The 21,508-nt window shown below is 42.9% G+C and overlaps 1 protein-coding gene and 1 long non-coding RNA gene across 2 annotated transcripts in view; one reads left to right on the forward strand and one right to left on the reverse strand.

Annotated features, from left to right (window-relative positions):
* The window catches only part of LOC101143223 (leucine-rich repeat-containing protein 37B), a 32,475-nt gene extending 25,041 nt beyond the window's left edge, over window positions 1-7,434 (reverse strand). Inside the window, 5 exon segments of the mRNA XM_055388591.2 lie at window positions 661-732; window positions 3,790-3,861; window positions 5,744-7,347; window positions 7,349-7,402; window positions 7,405-7,434. Of these exon segments, the coding sequence (XP_055244566.2) occupies window positions 661-732; window positions 3,790-3,861; window positions 5,744-7,347; window positions 7,349-7,402; window positions 7,405-7,419 (1,817 nt within the window). The 5' untranslated portion in view covers window positions 7,420-7,434.
* Window positions 7,435-7,616: 182 nt separating this feature from the next.
* Window positions 7,617-9,056, forward strand: LOC129533844 (uncharacterized). Its single transcript, XR_008680222.2, has 2 exons — window positions 7,617-7,831; window positions 8,751-9,056. It is a non-coding gene; the product is annotated as an uncharacterized lncRNA (long non-coding RNA).
* The last annotated feature ends 12,452 nt before the right edge of the window (window positions 9,057-21,508 follow it).

The raw sequence follows: 21,508 nt of genomic DNA on the forward strand, positions 1-21,508 counted from the left end.
ATATTATTTCTATAATTCAACTGATTTCAAATATTTAAATGTTAATTTAATTCCGATTAAATTACCAAAAAATTCTGGATTAATGATGTTCAAATGAATGTAGGTGGTCTATATTTTCTTCTCCTTTAGGCAACAATCTGAAGTTAACTTTAATTCCTTTCATCCTACTAAACCTACTTTTTCAAATCTTTTTTTGTGAAGGTCAGACAGTAAATATTTTAAGGCTTTGTGGGCCACATATGATCTCTCTCGCATATTTCTCTTTCTTTTTTCTTTCACAGTCCTTTAGAAATGCAAAAACCATTCTTAATAGGCTATTAAAAAATAGACCTTAGGTTAGATTTGGTCTACTGGCGGTAGATCGAATAGAAGAAGATGGTATGTAAACCCTTAGAAAACAAGGCTCATATGGGTGTCAGTCACTGCTCAGATCTTCTTACCATGTGAAATTTTTTCTGTCTGTATTTTGTCTATACAATTTAAAAACTGAAAATGCATAGGATGTAGCTAATGCTAGAGATGGGCTGAGACCCTATACAAACTTACAGAATTGCAGAATTTTATTGCTGGAAGAAATCTTAGAGATTATCTAATTTGAACCTCTTATTCATTTTAAAGATAATATGACTAAAAACTCAAAAATATGATTAACTAACTTACAAATACTGGAGGGATAGCAGGCCTTCAAATGAATCCTTATGTAATTCAGTCAAATAATTTTCACTGAGAATTCTGGAAAATGAAAAAGTTATTTCTAGGTTAAAATGCAAACTACAACTATTTGCTACACAGGACTATCTCCTGCATGTGGAGGAAAGTTGGGTCATGGTCATTTCAAGATGGTGGGATCTGCTCTGCTTTCGTTCAAACCTTTCCTTCCATTTTCCTTTTTCTGTCCATCCCTCTCCACCACCACCACCACACACACACAGGCAAGCACACACACATATGCAAGCACACACACACACACACACAAGCGCACACACACATATGCAAACACACACACACAAAAGCACACACACAGGCAAGCACACACACACATGCAAGCACACACACACAGGCAAGTGCACACACACAGGAAAGTGCACACACACACAAGCACACACACACAGGCAAGAACACACACACACTTGCAAGCACGCACACACACTTGCAAGCACACACACATGCAAGCACACGCACACATGCACACACACAAGCAAGCACACAAACAAGCACACACACGTGCAAGCACACACACACGTGCAAGCACACACACACGAGCACACCGCTCCACTCTTCCCACCAAATTGTATCTTTAGTGACTCCTCTCTAGATCATAATATACCTTTCAGAATCCAACTCTGGGTGGCACCAAGATCAGCAGAACCTCCATTTCCTCCTCTCTTTCCCAAACCTTATTACAAAAGCCCCACATGGGACCATGTCAGGGCTGCAAGTGAAGCCATTCCACTTTTTTCCCCCATCAAAAAAATTTGAGAACTACAATGTGCATAACGTGCACATGACATAAATGTTTATATTTAATTTAATTTAATTTAATTTAATTTCTGAGACAGGGTCTCATGCTGTTACCCACACTGGTCTCAGACTCCTGGCTCAAGTGATCCTCCTGTCTCTGCCTCCCAAAGTGTTGGGATTGCAGACATGAGCCACCTCACCTGGCCAAATATTCAGTTTAATAATTATAAAGCAGATACCCATGTAAACATTGTTACAAAAGATTATTGCTAGCATCCCAGAAGCCCCAGTGTGCCCCTTTCCAATCATATTCCTCTCTGTAACTCTAATAGGTAACCACTACCCTGACTTTTGTAATGATTTTCTTGCTTTTAAAATGTAGTCCTGGCCTGGCGTGGTGGCTCATGCCTGTAATCCCAGCATTCTGGAAAGCCAAGGCACATGAATCACCTGAGGTCATGAGTTCGAGACCAGCCTGTCCAACATGGTGAAACTCTGTCTCTACTAAAAATAGAAAAATTAGCTGCGCATGGTGGCGGGCACCTGTAATTCCAGCTACCCAGGAGGCTGAGGCAGGAGAATCCCTTGAACCCGGGAGGTGGAACTTGCATTGAGCCAAGATCCCACCATTGAACTCCAGCCTGGGCAACAAGAACAAAATTCCGTCTCAAAAAATAAATAAAGCAATTCTCCTGCCTCAGCTTCCCAAGTAGATGGGATTATAGGCACCCACCACCATGCCTGGCTAATTTTTGTATTTTCAGTAGAGATGGGGTTTCACCATATTGGCCAGGCTGGTCTCAAACTCCCGACTTCAGGTGATCCACCTGCCTCGACCTCCCGAGGTGCTGGGGTTACAGCTGTGAGCCACTGCACCTAGCATGTGTTTGATTTTTAATTTACAACTCATGTATGTCTTGTCTATATAAGTCAAACTAATGATGTGACACAAACTGTTGTGAAAAATGTTACTTTGAATGTAAGCATTTTTTCCAAAATCATTTATGTGTCTCAACTAATTCCTTCTATAAATCAGGAAGAAAACGATAAAACAATTCAACAGGAAAATGAACAAAGGACAGAAAACTCAGAGGAGAAACACAAATGTTCAATAAACATATAAAGATATTTAATTAAATTCATGAGTGATCAGAAAAATTCAAATTTGGATGGATTCCCTTTTACTCATCCATAACTTCAACAAAAATTTGGTGAATACCCAACACTGAAAAGGTGTGGGGAAATGAATGCTGTCACATTCTGCTGACGATAGAGTCAGTTGGCACAACATTTTTGAGGACAATTAAAATTTTATATCTACATAGTCTTCACCCCAACTCTTCCATTTCTAGATATCTATGCTACAGGAGTACTTGCCCACTAAGCATAAGCTAAACATTCATCAATGGGGAAATTATTAAATAAACTATGATGCATCCATACTATGGATTATGCAGGAGTTTAAAATGAATGGGGTGACCCTCTAAGTCCTAGGAAGGAAAGAAATTATGAAGTGAAAGAATATCATATAAGTGATACCATGAAGTGAAAGAATCAAGTTGCAAGATGTTACCCTTTATGAAAAGAAAAAAGATTTTAAAAACCACACAACAAATCTATTTTGCTTTATGTAAATATGTATGTAGGTAAATGGGGAAAAGTCTGGAAGCATGTATACTAAACACACAGTAGCATTACCTCAGGGATGAGGGAGTAGGGCACAAGGAGGGTTTTTGTTATACCTGTTATTGCAGTTTTATACATTAAAAATAGAATCATGGGCTGGGGGTGGTGGCTCATGCCTATAATATGAGGACTTTAGGAGGCCAAGGTGGGAGGATCACTTGAGCCCAGGAGCTCAAGACCAGCCTAAGCAGCATAGGAAGACCCCGTCTCTACAAAAAATACAAAATTAGGTGGGCGCGGTGGCATGCACCTGTGGTCCCAGCTGCTTGGGAGGCTGAGATGGGAGGATCACTTGTGCCTGGGAGGTGAAGGCTGCAGCGAGATGTGATTATGCCACTGCACTCCAGCCCAGGGGACAAAGTAAGACCCTGTCTCTGAAAAAAAAAAAAAAAAAAAGAGAAAAAAAAGAATATAACCATGTATTATTTGTATGATAAAAAATAAATTTAAATTGCTTCTTATTTTAGAGAGAGCCTACCAAATTTAATTTTAAAATAACCATAGGATTGCAATCCACAGAGGTTGATTTGGGGTATGGAGGGGAAATATCTTTTCTCAGAGGTATGGACCTCAAAATTCTGGACCAAGAAGGATCTTACAATGCAGTTAGTTTTTTGTCATACTTGCAGAGAATATACTCACAGTTTCTCGGTCCAACTGTATGCTTTCCATACATTTCCATCAATGTATGAAATATAGTTTCCTTGGAAATTTCTGTGAAGAAAGACAGTTTATATCCTTGAATAGGCAGGCAAAGAATGAACAGGATAAATAAAAGAATCATGGCAACCTTGTCGGGGATATTCGGAAACAGAAAATAACACCTGCTTTCTCATTTCCAGAGCTATCAGCTTCCCAGTTTGCACAATTCATCAAGAAATAATGCGGGGCCACTGGCACAAATGATGAGGCATCTCCCGGAAGCTTAACTTCCTATCCATCCCATTTTCTTGGACAGACGATGCCAGTTAATTACTTTGAATGTAAGTATTTTATCCAAAAGCACTTATGTGTCTAAACAAACTCCTACAAATCAACACAAAAATGGTACATAATTCAACAGAAAAATGGGCATAAGCTTATCTTTATCGATAAATAAGTAGAAAGAAACCCTATCCCAGGTAACACCAAAGCTTTGCCCTCTGTTGAAACATCCTAGGCTTTTTCTTTCCACTCTTATTACAACTGATCTGATTTAGCCCCTTCACACTTTACTCCTACATTTTGCTAGACCTTTCTATTTTGTCTCCCTGAAATAAGCTTTTCCTTTTGGGCACTCTACATATGGATTCTAAAATAATCCTTTGCATGTCTATACTTGAACATAAAGCAAAAAAATAAAATAAAATAAAATAATCTTCCTGTTTTAATCATTTAATCTCTCTTGCTTGGAAACTTTCAATGGCTTTCCATACCTCATTGTGTACTCTTTAAGATCCAAATAAACTTTTAGCTTATCCATGTAGCTTTCCCTGATCTCCACACCTCAAGGACCACAGATTCTGGTAAATTCTAGCACCGATGGTATGCATTATCTTTTAGGAATTAATTATATACACTGCCCTTTTTATGCCTGTTCTCTTTCTTCCCTCCTATCATTTTCATGTTCTGCAGACAATAGCGTACTTGGTCCTGGGTTTGACACAAAATGAGTGCTACATATAAAAAGCCAGGGACAAAGATGAGTTCTGGACATCACTAAAGGACAGAGTAATCATGTTAACAGCCAACACTCCTACATATGCTAGGCACTGATGAAGTGTTTCATATATTCACTCACCTAAATTTCACAACAATCCTATGAAATGGTAACTAGCATAATCCCCAGTTTAAAAGGAGGAAACTGAGTCACAGAGCAGAATAACTTGCTCTGGATCACCACGCTAATAAACAGACCTGGGTTCAAACCCAGGCAGCCTGGCTCCAGTATCAACTCTTAACCACTTAGAGCATCATCACTGAGATCGGGAGAGTGACAGGCTGCTGTAAAGAGGGTGAAGCAGGCCAGGTGTGGTAGCTCACGCCTGTAATCCCAGCACTTTGGGAGGCTAGGGTGGGTGGATCGCCAGAGGTCAGGAGTTCAAGACCAGCCTGACCAACATGGAGAAACCCCGTCTCTACTAAAAACACAAAAAATCAGCCAGGTGTGGTGGCGCATGCCTGTAATCTCAGCAACTCAGGAGGCTGAGGCAGGAGAATCACTTGAATCCGGGAGATGGAGGTTGCGGTGAGCCAAGACCGTGCCATTGCACTCCTGCCTGTGCAACAAGAGCAAAACTCTGTCTCAAAAAAAAAAAAAAAAAAAAAAAAAAAGAGGGTGAAGCGAAAATAGGAGCAGAGCAGCGGTTAAGGAATGATGTGATGGGGTAAATAAGAATGAGTAAGAGTAAAAGACTGGAGAAAAAGTAAAAGACTGGAGAATGGGTCTAACATTAAAGGAGAATGAGGAGAAGGGAGAATTGACAAGCAAAGGTGAAAGCAGAAAGTCAGCTGTCAGTATGGCTTGGGGAGATAAAGAAGGCCCAGGAAGGCCTCCAGGAAAAGGCTGCCATGTCAGGCAAGACACAGAGGATGATTGAGGAAAGGTGATTCTTACAAGGTGGTGAAGATGCCATTGTAGGTGTCGGGCTCTGGCACAGGCACTTGGCGGAGCCTCTGCTTTGGGCTGAGACCAACACATGACAGAGTCTCATCTCCGCAGGTGCAGAGCTCACATATGTTGGTGCTTGTGGAGGCCTTCTGTTCCTCTGGTGCAGTTTCAGACTGCACCAATGAATCCTGCGAAGATTCTAACTTTGTAGGTGGACCTGTGACTTCAGTCAGGCTTCGATGCAGAGTCTGAACCTGGTCTGGATGAGGAGCTCTAGTGTTCTCCAGGGCTGTGGAATGTCCAATCTCTGTAGTGGGTTCTGGAGTTATGGCAAGCCTCGGGTCTGGAGGCTGAGCTGAGGTTTCCTCCGTGGTTGGAGACGGTTTAACCTCTGTAGTAGGCTCTGTAGTTATGCTAAGCTCCAGGTCCAGAGGTTGAACTGTGGCTTCAGTCAGGTGTGAATGCTGAGCCTGACCCTTGTCTGAAGGTGGAAGTGTCACCTCAGGGTGTTCTGGAGGAGGAGCTGTAGTCATCAGGGCTGTAAAAGAAGGTTCCGCCTCCTCTGGAGGCTGAATTGGGGCCTCCTGCTGGGCTTGGGTAGATTCTGTCTCATTTTTAGGCTCTGAAGTCATGGTAACCTCCACATCTGCAGGTTTGACTGTAATCTTCGGCAAATTATAATGAGCTTGATCCTCACCTGGAGGTTGAACTGTCACTTCATGATTCAGTGCAGTCTGAGCTAGACTCTCCATAGAGGACTCTGGAGGCAGAGCTGGGGCCTCCTGCTGGGTTGAAGGTTCTACCTCCTGAGGGAGCTGTAGAAGCTGCGCTGGGGCTTCTTCCTGGAGTGAAGAGGACTGGATGTCTTCAAGGGTCTCTGGATTTTGACTTTTGGGCTCTAGATGGAATTGAGAAAGTCCAAATTGCTCAGGAGGCCCTGGAGGCTCATCTGCGTTCACCTGGAGTTCTGGAGGCAGGCTGCCGGGATACAGTGTGTCCATACTCAAATAATCATCCGGCAAAGTCTGTTTCTGACGCTGAGGTTTGGATAATTGGTGTGGAATCCCAACAATCTCAGCAAGGCTCCAACGTTCAGCTAGATCTTTCTTCAGGTTCTTGGGCGAAACAACAAATTTGGTTGGTCTTGAAACCTTACTGTCTAGTGGAACAAGTATTTCATCTGCCTGACGACCTGCAGCCCGATCTATATCTGCAGTTTGAACCCACTTGAGGCGAGGAAGCTGAACTAGGGCCTGGTTCTGATCCCGGTCCAGAAGCGGAGCCACCTTTGGGAGCCTTTCTTCTGGAGTCCACTTATTTAAATCCTGATGTGCAGCCAAGAACGGCTCTGGCCCCAGGGGCAGCTCTCCAGCTGAATCCAATTCCCTCAGGAATGGAGCCATATTTTCAGTTGATTCCTGAGGCAGGGCTGTCATCTGCGAAGAAGCAGAGGGCCCCAGGTAATCAAAGTCCCCCGCAGCTGCTGGGGGAGCAGGTGTATGGGGAGATTTCCATGGGAGATTGGAGGAGCGGGAAGACCAGGGCTCAGGTGGCCCCAGGGGGTTAGAGGTCAGCTGGAGCGGGTCCTTGACCCACACCAGAGGCTGAGCCTCCTTGACTAGTAAAGACAATAGTTGCCACGTAAGGAGGGGCCATGGGCCCCAGAAACGCAGCCAAGACATGACACACGCTAGGGCTATGCACTCAGCAAAAGCCATTCTGGCAGCCCTGAGATGCTCATGCCCCTTACAAGCGTGTGCCACGCCCTGTCTTTATGACACCTTTATTTATGCCACCTTTATTAGGCTTGGGTCCAGATCTGTTCCATGTTACCAGGGCAACCTTATGCCACAATCCCGCCCAAGCGCCCCTTCCCACCCCGCCAGGCCGGAACACCCCTCCCCTCCCCTCCCCTTAGTGAGGAAGGATTTGGGCCGCAGACCAGGGTGGTCCCAGGACTCCAGCGGCCTGCTGTGGTGGCGTGGGGTGGGGTGGGGGCGTGGCAGAGCTTCCCAAGGAAGTCACAGGACCTGGCCTTGGGATCTTCAGAAGCGCTAGTCCAGTTCTGGCAGCCTGAATTCTTCCTTCTCCGAGGTGAAATCCGAGAATACTCTTCCTTCAGGGGAGAGCAACTGACCTGCAAAATGGGCGCCAGTTAGGGTGGCAGGCAGGACGCGCATTACAGTCATTTATTCCAAAATATTATTATAAAACTAGCCAGGCATGGTGGCACATGTCTGTAGTCCTAGCTACTTGGGAGGCTAAGGCCGGAGAATTGCTTGAACTTAGGAGTCTGAGTACGCAGTGAGCCATGATGGTGCCACTGCACTCTAGCCTGGGTGACAAAGTGAGACCCTGTCTCTAAAATACATTTATTTTATTCTAAAATAATTCTAGTCCGGGTGCAGTGGCTCATGCCTGTAATCCCAGCACTTTAGGAGGCCGAGGTAGGCAGATCACAAGGTCAGGAGATAGAGAACATTTTGGCCAACATGGTGAAACTCCATCTCTACTAAAAATACAAAAATTAGCTGGGCATGGTGGCACATGCCTGTAGTCCCAGCTACTCTGGAGGCTGAGGCAGGAGAATCGCTTGAACCCGGGAGGCGGAGGTTGCAGTGAGCCGAGATCGTGCCACTGCACTTCAGCCTGGGTGACAAAAGCAAAACTCCGTCTCAATAAATAATTAAAATAAAATAATTCTAAATACATTCGGCTCATCATATTGTTACACTGATGATCTTAAAGTTGATTGAGATGTAGCTGAAACTGGCTTCCACAAAGTACTCTCAGGTGGTTCTGAATTTTGAGGTCATCTTTCTCCGTATCAAGTTTTTTAGATGTCCTTTCTCAGAGTAAATCAAGTTTGAGTAAGACCTGCAGGGATCTCTTGTGAGCACATATATTGAGTTTTAGTGCATAAGCTTTGTTTTAACTTTTCACAGGGTAAATGCAGCTGTCAGATAAGTGGCATTATGTCTAACATATAATGTATTTCCCCCCATTTTTAAAGACAAGAAGATACAGAAAATGAAAATGAAAATAAAATTTGGTACTACAGCACAAAGGTCCAGCTTGCAGAATTAACTGACTGTCTAGACAAAGATTATTGGGAAGCAGAACTCTGCAAAATTCTGGAAGAAATGCATGAAGAAATCCACCGACACATGGACATAACTGAAGACCTGACCGATAAGGCTCGGGGCAGTAACAAATCCTTTCTGGCAACAGCTAAGGGCAAGAGGGGCATTTTCTCATTTTATTTTTGTTAAGTCTGAGCTAAACTGTTGGTATGAAATCACTGCAAAATTTAAAAATAGATTAAAATTGTCTTTTCTTTTTTTTTTTTTTTTTTTTTAGAGATGGAGTCTCGCTCTGTCACCCAGGCTGGAGCGCAGTGGCACAATCTTGGCTCACTGCAACCTCCGCCTCCCAGGTTCATGCCATTCTCCTGCCTCAGCCTCCCGAGAAACTGGGACTACAGGTGCCCACCGCCACCACGCCCGGCTAAATTTTTGTATTTTTAGTAGAAACGGGGTTTCACTGTGTTAGCCAGGATGGTCTCGATCTCCTGACCTTGTGATCCATCCGCCTTGGCCTCCCAAAGTGCTGGGATTACAGGCTTGAGCCACCGTGTCCGGCCAAAAATAGATTAAAATTTTCAAGTACAGTCATGCATTGTTTAATGATGGGGATACATTCTGAAAAATGTGTCATTTGGTGATGTCCCAATTGTGTGAACATCATAGAATACACTTATACAAACCTAGATGGTATGGTTTCCTATACACCTAGGTTATACGGCACAGCCTATTGCTGCTAGGCTGCAAACCTGTATGTCCTGTGACTGTACTGAATCCCGTGATCAGCTGTAGCACAACGGTAGCTATTTGTGTATCTAACCATATCTAAACATTTAAAAAGGTACTACATAAAATCTTATGGGATCACCGTCATGTATGTGGTTCCTCGTGGACTGAAACGTTGTGCAGTGTTTGGCTGTGTGTATATTTTACTTTAGTTCTCCATATTTCATTTTCCCAAGAGAACCTTGTTCATGCCCACATAAATTAGGGATGCTACACATTTTAGTGTTTTATTTCTGCCTTGGGTCATTACTAATATTCCCCAAAATGTTAGTTTGTTTCTTTAATTCAAGTATCTTTTTAAACTTTTTTGGCATTCCAGCTTTTAAGAAATAATATTTTTTGAACTTTTTGCCTTTTTTAAAAAATAAAAGTTTAAATTTTAGAATAATTTTAGATTTATATAAAAGTTGCAAAGATAGTAGAGGGTTTCCGTATATCCTGTACTTGGTTGCCCCAGTTATTAACGTCTTAGATTAGTGTGGGATATTTGTTACAACTAATGGGCCAGTGTTGGCACACTGTTATGAACTCAAGTCCATACTTTACTCAGATTTCCTTAGTTTTCACCTGATGTCCTTTTTCTGCCTCATGATCCTGTACCACATGATATTTAGTCATCATGTTTTCCTCTAGACTGTCGGTTTCTCAGACTTTCCTTGTTTCTGATGGCCTTGACAGTTTGGAGGAGTACTGGTTAGGTATGTTGTAGAAAGCCCTCCTTATGGGTTTTTCTCATGGTTAGCCTAGGTTTTTGCATTTTGGGGAGGAAGACCACAGAGGTGATGTGTAGTTCTCATCTTATCATGAGTGCATGCTGTCGTCGTGACTTATCACTGATGATGTTAACCTTGGTCCTCTGGGTGAGGCAGTGTTTGTCAGGTTTCCCTACATCCTCCCCCATCTCCTCAAACCCCCAATACTGTAAGTCACTGTAAACAGCCACACTTAGTGGGTGGGGAGTTATGTTCTACCTTCTTGAAGGGGCGATATCTACATAAATTATTTGGATTTTTTCTGCACAGGAGATTTGTTTATTCGTTTATTTTTTCAGACATTTATTTCTATGAGTATATATTCATGGATATTTATTTTATATTCATTGGGTTATAACTGGTTATTTATTAGGTTATAATTCAATGTCACCTTATTTATTCAATGTCACCTTATTTATTTTGTTACTCAACTCTGCTTTTCTTAAGTTTTAAAAACATACATACCTTAAAAGTTTAAATAGTATAAAAAGGTATGCTGTGAAAAATGAATCTCTCTCCTTCATGATCTCCAATCTGACCTCCTTTCTCCAGAGCCAATCATTACTGCTATTTTTTCATCCTGCCAGATGTATTCTGTGCATGTTTAATAAATACCACCTGTGTTTTCTAATATAGCCATCCCTCAGTATTCTCAGGGATTGCTTCCTGAGCCCTCTGCAGATAGCAAAATCTGTGGATGCCCAAATCCTGCAGTCAGCCCTGTGGAACCTGCTGATATGAAAACTTGGCATTCCATATCCAAGGGTTCTGCATCTTGAGAATACTGTATTTTCAATTTGAGGTTGACTGAATCTAAGGATGCAGAACCTTTGGCCACAGAGGGCCAACTGCAGTGCCTTTTAAGTTTTAACTTAGGTAAAATTATTAGGTAAGATTCTGCAAGTACACTTTTAAGTGCCTGGTTCTGAGTTCTGCTCTTCTGCATACATTATCTGCCATATATATAATCCTATTAATTTTCCCCATTCTCCATTTGCTTAAAAATAGAATGTTTATATTTAATAAAGACACCCAGATAGCTGTATCCAAGGTTGTTCTCACATATTCTGCAACAATATTCCTGTGAATTCGTGCATATTTTTGGAGAATGATAGGCTCTCACATATAAATAGTGTTGGGCACAAATATACTTCATCTGCAGAAAAAAGCATTCTTAGTTACTGTGAATTATATTTATTCATATCTGGTAGTTGGAAGTATTTCTCTATTAGATCTGTTTAGAAAAATGTGTAATTTTTTTATTAGAAAAGTTTTAGTGTTCAGGAGTCTTTGGGGGATCAGTAATTGCAATAACACAATCACGGTCTTACTCTTTCCTCCATATACATCAAATCATAGGAAATTTTATTAATTTCAGCCAGCTTACTTCCCCCCTTCATTTCCTTTTATGAATCATGGCATTAAAATAGACAAATCCCTTTTTGCTCTCCCGTGTTTTGGTACAACAACAGATAACAATCTTTAGTCCCCTAAAAGGCAATGTGAGATATGATTTTATAAAGTATGTTGAATTAGAAATGTTTCCCAGAGTAAAAAATAAAAATAGAAAAAAAACAAAAACAAAAAACAATCAGAAGAAGAAATATGTTCAAGGGCAAGCTTGTCTGTGTATAAAATTATATATACAGTATAATCATAATTAAAGAACAAAATCAAAACAGGAATGGATAATCAAAAGTGTTAAGTGGTCTGATTTGGGGGATTGTAAAAAACTAAAAATGTTAATATAGGGCAATTGGAAATTTTCATTATGAATTTTCATGTGATAGAACACTACGTATTGGAGAATTAAGTAAAGTACCATGCAAAAACTGTGCCTGGGTCATTGAGATACTTAAATTCTCTTCCTCTAAATAACCAACTGGATCAGCTTTTATCGTTGAAAAATAACCAATTAGCATAGTAGAATTGTAGTTGGTTTCCATTTCATATTTTTTGCATTTCCTACAATGAGCATGTTCTATTTAAGTATAATTCAGCATGTAATGTATGTTTAAAAATTAGTTAAACCTTTTGTAGTAATGGAGAACAACAAAGAGAGCATTGAGCTTTAGGCCACAATGTGTTCTTAGAAAGTTAGATGACTACCGCTGGGCACGGTGGCTCACGCCTGTAATCCTGGCACTTTAGGAGGCCGAGGCGGGCAGATCACCTGAGGTCAGGAGTGAGACCAGCCTAGCCACATGGCGAAACCCTGTCTCTACTAAAAATACAAAAATTAGCCAGGCATGATGGCGTGTGCCTGTAGTCCCAGCTACTCAGGGGGCTGAGGCAGGAGAATTGCTTAAACCTGGGAGGTGGAGGTTGCAGTGAACTGAGATCGTGCCAATGTACTCCAGCCTGGGCGACAAAGCAGGACCCCATCTCAAAAACAAAAACAAAACCCCAAAAAAACAGATAGAGCTGAGATTTGAACCCAGAAAGTCTGATACATGAGTCCGCCCACTTACAAGTGCTACACTCTACTGCTTTTCTGAAGAAACTTGAGAGGTAAAGCAACTTGTCCCTTGCCAGTGAATGAATGACGAAATGGGGAATTGAACCCAGATCTGCAAACCCAGCAGTCCTTGCTGCTTCCCTTATACTGAGTGCTGCTGGCCTCAAAGTGTTTCTTGTTCTGTGTTTCTACGTCCACGCTTACAGGGAAACATGGGTGCAGAAATCGCCAGGCCAGTCAGGGAGGCTGGGATGGGTGCTGACCCTAGCCCTGGAGCGCTCTCCCTGGCTGCTCCCTGCAGTCTTGCTTCCTCTTGTGAAGTCTATGTGCCAGCCAAGACCCAGCCTGTGAGGCCTGACCTGATCTCTGCCCCCTGTCTGTTCCCTCAGCAAGACTCCCTGAGGAAAAGAATAGGGGATCACGTCTTAGCCATCAGAGCGTCGAAGTGCCGAGGCCAAGGTTGGCCACATAGAGGGAGGGCAGGTGGCAAATGTTTGCAGCATGAGTGAATAAAAGGAAAACTGATAGCAAAGAATGGAACTACCAGGCACGATTCCAGGGCTGGGACTAAATATTTACCTTGCCTACTGGGCAAAGATAAGCCTGGTTTTCCAGGCTCTATTTATGCCAGCTTTCCTTCAGGGGCTGACACAGTCAACCTGGTATCGTTAGTTTGAACAGCGGTTTCCACATGTGGAGTCTGGGTGTATGAGGTGCTTGATCCTCAGCTTCTGCCATTCCCTAGCTCCATGTGTCTTCCCCAGGGAATCCGCTTCCCAGTCCTCGAGCCCTAGGTGGCTTTGCACCTCCATTCTGCTGCCTGGTCTGTCCCCGGTCTCCATGAGGCTATTGAATTGGGGTTCATTCTACTCTAGATGAAGCTGTGTATCCTTGTTTAGCCCCTGGGGTCAAGCCACATCAGGAGCTGCTTGCAACATGACAGGACAGACTTGCCTGGGTCTACTGCCTCAGTGGCCTCCTGGGAGACACCACTCTTAATGGAATAGGGTTGGGTATGACAAGCTGGATCCAAGTGAAGCTTCAGAGATGTAGAGATGTAGGGGAGGAGGGACTCTTGAGTTCAGTGTGGCAGCCATCACTCAGCCTCTGGGACTCACAACAGGGGCATAAGGAGAATGGAAGCCACACGTGAAAAAGGGAAGGGTGATTTCCTTCTTTCTGTTTGGGAAGGGTGATTTCTTTTTTATTTTTTATTTGGTTGGGGGGAGGTGGGAAGGGTGATTTCTTTTTTTTTTTGGTGGGGGAGGCGGGGAAGGGTGATTTCTTTTTTTTTCTTTTTTGGTGGGGGGAGGTGGGGAAGGTGATTTTGTGGAAATACGAACAGCTCTGCTTCAGGAAGGCCTTCGTGGAGTGTGAAGGGAGCAGTGAGCAACTCTGGCCCCTGGTGTCCAGCCTGGGATGTGATGCCTAGAGGCAGTGGTCATGTTGGGCGAGGGGTGCCCAGAAGATCAGGCGGTCCTGCTCAGAGGACACCACGTGGTGGCTGAAAGGACTAGTTTAAGAGCACATTTGAGATACCCTCTGGAGGCTGCCATCAGTACTTACAGGGAGAGTGGGTCTTTGCAGGGGGATAAGGGAGAACCAATGAAACCTGAATAATTACAGCAAGTGAACTTTCACTGAGCCTGAGGCTGCTGTGACCAGGAAAACACAGCCAGCATAGAAGCAGATTCACAGCTGGGCATGGTGGCTCGTGCCTGTAATCCCAGCAGTTTGGGAGGCCAAGGCAGGCAGATCACCTGAAGTCAGGAGTTTGAGGCCAGCCTGGCCAATGTGGTGAAACCCCATCTCTACTAAAAATACAAAAATCAGCTGGGCGTGGTTGTGCATGCCTGTAATTCCAGCTACTTGGGAGGCTGAGGCAGGAGAATCACTAGAGCCTGGGAGGCAGAAATTGCAGTGAGTTGAGATCACATCACTGCACTCCAGCCTGGGCAACAGAGAGAAATTCCCTCTGTCTCAAAAAAAAAAAAAAAAAAAAAAAAAAAAAGCAGCAGCAGATTCATGGAGACACTACTGCTTGGAATTTGGTGATGCTTCAGGGAGTGGGGCCGGAGCTGGCCTATGCTCCAGACAGGCATAAACTATCAACATAAACACAAGTACACCTACGCCTCTGCAGGCACGGTGCTGATGCTGCCCCCTCCCAAGGGGGTATCATCCGGGTGGATACAGTCCCTGGATGCTGACATTTTTCTTTTCTTTCTTTTTTTTTTTTTTTTTGTTGTTTTTTTTGTTTTTTTTTTTTGAGACAGAGTCTCACTCTGTCACCAGGCTGGAGTGCAGTGGCACAATCTCAGCTCACTGCAACCTCTGCCTCCTGGGTTCAAACAATTCTCCTGCCTCAACCTCCCAAGTAGCTGGGACTAGAGGTGTGCGCTACCATGCGCAACTGATTTTTTTGTATTTTTAGTAGAGACAGGGTTTCACCATGCTAGCCAGGATGGTCTCAATCTCCTGACCTCATGATCTGCCCGCCTCAGCCTCCCAAAATGCTGAGATTACAGGCAAGAGCCACCGTGCCCGGTCAATGCGGACATTTTTCAAGTCAGCTGTGGAGTTTGAATTTTCCTCCAAATTTATACTGGCTATTTCCCCAGTTCAAATTAGGCCTGACTGGTTTCTCTTTCTCTTTCTTTTTTTTCTGAATACATATCAGTTTTGGATTGAGGCCTAGCATTTCCACCACCATCCAGAGGAGAGATGAGAAAACCAGAGTTGGGCTCACAATCCCAGGGGAAAAAACAATGGGCTGCTCTGGAATGCTGCAGAATCAGGGTTGAATGAATGCAGGAGAGGGGCAGGCAGCGGGCAGGCAGCCGGCAGGCATGCCAGCTGCGTGACCAGCCTGCCATGGTGTCCAGATGGACATGTGGTATTTGGTTTAAAGCCCACGCTACTGGGGCATAATCAGCTGGGGATAGATGATCAGACTTAATTGTTCTCTCCTTTCCCAGGAATGGCCAGGAAGGAAAAGGCCCCAGTTTAAGGGAGAAGGCATTGTCCTCAGTGGGTCTTCACCCACTACTGACTGAAGCATAGTCAGGTAGCCCAGTCTGGCAAGGGGCTGGTGGGGAGCACGAGATTCTCATATTCTCATGGCTGCTGTGGCTGGTGGCCACCTTCACAACAATAGCTCACTGGACCCCTGTCCTTCCCATCCCACCTCTGAAATGATCACATCTGTGTTAAATCTCTGATAAGATACTATCAGGCACTCCAAAGTCCAGTTTGGAACTAGAGTCCTTGCTTGACTCAAACCAGAGTCCTTTCTCCTTCCCTGGTCCCATCTCCCCATTTACTCCCCCCAAATTCTTCTCTCTGTCCAGCTGCTAAGGTCCTGGGCCATCAAGAGGCAAACAGAATAAACCTAGGACATCACTCTCAATCGAGAGGCCTGCATGACTCTTTATTTGCACCAGAGTTTCTCCTCTTCCAGGAACAAGAGGAGGAGCTGCTTTGGGGAGACCCACTTCCTCTCCTTACATAACAACACACTGCATTTGCACAAGTGTCCTTGGTTGTAAAGGGTTCCACATTCATTTTCTCATTCAGGGCTTATTACAAGCCTCTAAGGTAGCTAGGGTCATGGCGACCCTGATCCTTTGTCAAAGATGAGCCCACTGAGGCTCAGGGTGACTACCGTTGTGCCAGGAGTTGCTAATTGGTGGATCACAGACTCCAGTTCAGGGGGAGGCAGGGTGGTAAAGAAGCAGCTAGATGAACCTCGGTTTGAATCTAGCTCAGAAATGTTCCATCTGTGTGACAGCACAGGCAAGTGACTTAATCTGATTGAGGCTCAGCTTCCTCATCTAGAAAAAGGAGTGATCATGCATCCCTCATAGAGCTGTGGTGAGCATTTACAAATCATGAGTGAAACATGCATAGCATGGCATTTGGCAGATAGAAGTCCAGTAAATGTCTAAGGATTAGTACTGACTGATTTTTATAATAGTCACCTGGATAATCTCCAATATGTATATATCAATGTATTTTTAGACCAAAATGGAAATTCAAAAATTTAATAATTTCTGACTATACCCCGAGACTCTGTGGATCTCATCTTTTTTCTTTTTTTTCTTTTTTTTTTTGAGATGGAGTCTCGCTCTGTTGCCCAAGCTGGAGTGCAGTTGTGCGGTCTCGGCTCACTGCAACCTCCACCTCCTGGGTTCAAGTGATTCTCCTGCCTCAGCCTCCCAAAGAGCTGGGATTACTGGCATGCGCCGCCACGCCCGGCTAATTTTTGTATTTTTAGTAGAGAAGGGGTTTTACCATGTTGGCCAGGCCGGTCTCGAACTCCGGACCACAGGTGATCCGCCCACCTTGGCCTCCCAAAGGGCTGGGATTACAGGCATGGGCCACCGCACCCGGCCGGATCTCATCTTAGGAAAAGCTAGTGTGGCGTAGGAAGAGGGTTAAGTTCCAGTGTGACCTGTGCACACCTGAAGGCACAATCCACACCCACCCACCCTCCACCTCTCTGACCATAACTCTTTTGACTCCCACTTCTTGTCCTCTTTGGGTCGCCCTGAGACCCACTGGCTACCCACCCCTTCAATGTCACCAGGTCCACTCAGGGCCTCAGGGCCCTTGCATTTGCTGTTTCTTTTTCATAAAAGATCCTTTCCTCAGATAACTGCACATCTCTCTCATTTCCTTCAGGTCTTTATTCAAATTCCATCTTCAGTGAGTCCTTCTCAGGCCATCCTTCCTAAAATTTCACCTTTCCTGCAAATCATTCCCAAATCCCAACTCTGAACATTATCCTTCCTCCTGTCAGTTTTTCTAAGTAATTTTCTTTCTTTCTTTCTTTCTTTTTTTTTTTTTTTTTGATGGAGTCTTACTCTGTTGCCCAGGCTGGAGTGCAGTGGTGCAATCTCAGCTCACTGTAACCTCTGCCTCCTGGGTTCAAGCGATTCTCCTGCATCAGCCTCCCGAGTAGCTGGGATTATAGGTGCCCACTATGATGCCCAGCTAATTTTTTGTATTTTTAGTAGAGACACAGTTTCACCATGTTGGCAAGGCTGGTCTTGAACTCCTGACCTCAGGTGATCCACCATCCTCAGCCTCCCAAAGTGTTGGGATATTAGGCATGAGCCACTGCGCCCAGCTGGACCAGCATTTTAAATTTGATTTCCTAGCGAGTCTGCACAGCATACATCCTTGGGTGGTCTAGTGCTGTCCATTGTCTTATGAAAATAAGTTTTCTTTATAAAATCCTAGAAAGCAATTATTATTCTTAATAAACCATACTAATGTGTCATTAACTGTTAAAAATTAATACTTCATATATCATTTTCACTTATCAGAAATATAACAGATTTTTTTCCAAATCAGTACTCTGTCACAGATTCAGTAATAGGCAAAGGAAACTAAGTTGGATTAATCTTGAAAGAAGTCATTCTAAAAATCAATGTGGTGCTCAACACATCAAACCAAAATAAGTCTGTAAGAATTCTTACTTGTGAATTGCTTGCGGTTCCTCCAGAGCCTGAGGTATTGGGCCTGCTTGTGACTGTTGCTGAACTGGGCTGGAATGAAGTAAAGGTTTGCTGACTGGTGCCTATACTTGATGGAATGATACCCAGGACTTTCTGGTGTACTTGAACAGTGCCTTAAAAAAAGATGAAGCCATAATTAAAAACTGTCACTTTATTGGAAAGCATTACGTGGTGCTCCATTGCTGAGAAGAAACTACGTGTGGCAGGGTTTTATAGTGGGCTACATAGAATGTGAGATCCGAGGTCTGAAATCAGTGAAACGGAGATGAGAAATAATGCCAACAGTATGATCTGGCAAATGTGAATTAAAACTCTTCACATTTCCCTTACCTCCTTGTGTTGCTGGCACACTTACAGTGACAGTCTTGCTGTTTGCAGGAAGTGGCAGTTTGGTAATTACTTTTCCTGCCATAGTGACTGGATTGCCTGTAATTTGGAACGTCTGACCTGTGCTGGCAATGGTTGTAGGAGATGCCGCAGCTGTGCTGGTGGCTAATGGGGTATAAGACATTTAATAAGCTTCAGATTTAAAATAACCAGCAACATAGTGACTTCTAGGAAAGGGCACCAATGCATGAAATGTGGCTCATTTTGTATTTTTAATAAAAACATTCCTCTCCTCTCAAAGTGAACTACGTAAATGTTGAAAGTGAAATCACGTAAGAGACGAGTTTGCTAATGTAATATTATGAACATTATCTGTAATAAACCATTCTAGCTTGTTTGCTCAATCAGCTGCAAAAGAAAAACAATCTTCTACAAAAAAGTTTCATTTCAGTAGCTAAAGGGTTGAAAATTCTTTTTCCTGAACAAAAGTAATCTTTTACTTAATCATAGTTGTATACCTGAATCTGACTGGCCTTGCTTAACACACATAGCAAAGGTTTGATGAAAGTTCTCGTTTTGTTGGAATGCTACTGTAGCTGGAGATCCAACTTCAGTAGTTAGTACCATTTTGGTTCCAGTTGTAACTGAGCCACTTATGGGGGCCACCATAACCTTCTGTGCTGGAGAGATGGTACTGGTTGCACTGTTTGTTGAGGAAGTGGTGGAAGTTGCAATCACTGTCAGCTTCTGCTGCTTTAATCATTTCTAAAAAAGCAAGGGAGAGGAAACATGAATCAAAATAGTTCAAAATAAAAACAATACCATTCTGCAAGAAGTCTGTCCACAATTTCTCTCACCTTAAGAAACTACACTATATTTCTGAAATATTTTACTTCCAAAAAGAATATATGCCCGTATAAATGTACCTGAGTTTATGGCTGGCCTCAGTTGCTCACGCCTGTAATCCTAGTACTCTGGGAGGCTGAGGTGGGCAGATCACCTGAGGTCAGGAGTTTGAGACCAGCCTGGCCAACATGGTGAAACCCTGTCTCTACTAAAAATACAAAAATTAGCCGAGCATTGTGGCTCATTCCTGTAATCCTAACTACTTGGGAGGCTGAGGCAGAAGAATTGCTTGAACCTGGGCGGCAGAGGTTGCAGTGAGCTGAGGTCATGCCACTGCACCCCAGCCTGGGTGACAGAGTGACTCCATCTCTTAAAAAAAAAAAGATTTACCTGAATTTAATTTCTTGATAAAGGCCATATATATATTTTCAATTCCTCCAAGGTACCTATCTATGAAGGCAGTATTTTTATGTCTCTGTACCACATATATTACATTTTGTATTGTAATATTACATATTACAAATTTAAAATGATCAAGTTTTTCTGGCTTGTACAAATATTCAAGGTTTCAGACTGAAAGCAACAGAGATGTGGGTAATCTACCGGAGACAGGAACACCATGCTGCCCAGCAGTGAGATTCAGAGCTGAGAACAAATGGAGCTGCGAAAGGTTTCTGTTTCACTGTAACGTTAATTTTTCCAACTATAGAAAGCATATCAATAGTTAATGACACAATTATTAAAGTTGGCAAACCTGCAATCAAGAAAGCTGAAAATTATAAAATAGTTTTCCTAGTCTTCTTATATTATTCTTTCAAATATTTTTACAGAAAAATAATTTATACTATACAGAGTAGTATAATATGATCTTTAAAACTACAGTTATTAAAGACACTCTATGTCCTTTATTATAGATTGCTAAACTTTTCTAACAGCTTATCAACAGTGGTGTGATGAGTAACAGTATAACCTTACACATGTAAAAAGAACAGGTGAAATTTATAGCAAACCTGGTGGCAGATGCTTTACCTTCATTATCTTATAAGCCGAGGAAATGGAGACTCAGAAAGGTTGTGTAACCAGCCCAAGGCCACAGAGCTAGTTAAGGGTGATGCTGGGATGCCTGCTAAAATCAAATTCCAATTCTGTGCTATCTCCTGCCTTTGCAAAGTGCTCACCTATGAAATCACATCCAATTTTTTTAGGACTACTTTTGTACCTATCTTATATACCTGAATATAATATAAAGTACATTACACAATTCCTCACTCTTCCGAAGAAAAAGAGTTTAGTTTTCAACACTTAGAGATATCACCTGATTAAATCAGTTAAAAAAAAAAGAAAAAAGAAAAAAAAGAGGGAGGCAAAGGTGTGTGTGGTAGTGCATCTATAGCTCCAGCTACTCAAGAGGCTGAGGCCAGAAGATCGCCTTAAGCCTGGGAATTCAAAGTTGCAATGAGCTATGAGTGCACCACTATACTCCAGCCTCAGCAATAGAGCAAGACCCTGTCTCAAAAAAAAAAGGAGGCAAAGAAATAGAACAGATATTTAGTAGTTATTTACTGGAGGATATGCCTTCAAAGTTGAAGTGTTAGCTATCTTCGTAAAAAAGCATTTTAAATAAATTTTTAAAAGTAATATATTAGGGCCAAATGCAGTGGTGCTTGCCTGTAATCCCAGCACTTTGGGAGGCTTAGGTGGGCAGATCACTTGAGCTCAGGAGTTCAAGACTAGCCTGGGCAATATGGCAAAACTTCCATCTCTACAAAAAATACAAAAATTAGCTGGGCATGGTGGTGCATACCTGTAGTCCCAGTTACTTGGGAAGCTGAGGTGGGTGGATTGCTTGAGCCCAGGAGATTGAGAATGTAGTGATCCGTGATCATGCCACTGCATACCAGCAGCCTGGGCAACAGAGTTAGATCCTGTCTCAAAAAAAAAAAAGTTACATTGCAGAAATTAGAAAACACAACAATAAAATATAAAACAAAACAACT

This window comes from Gorilla gorilla, chromosome 4 (assembly GCF_029281585.2).
Source record: "Gorilla gorilla gorilla isolate KB3781 chromosome 4, NHGRI_mGorGor1-v2.1_pri, whole genome shotgun sequence".
Classification (NCBI taxonomy): Eukaryota; Metazoa; Chordata; class Mammalia; order Primates; family Hominidae; genus Gorilla; species Gorilla gorilla.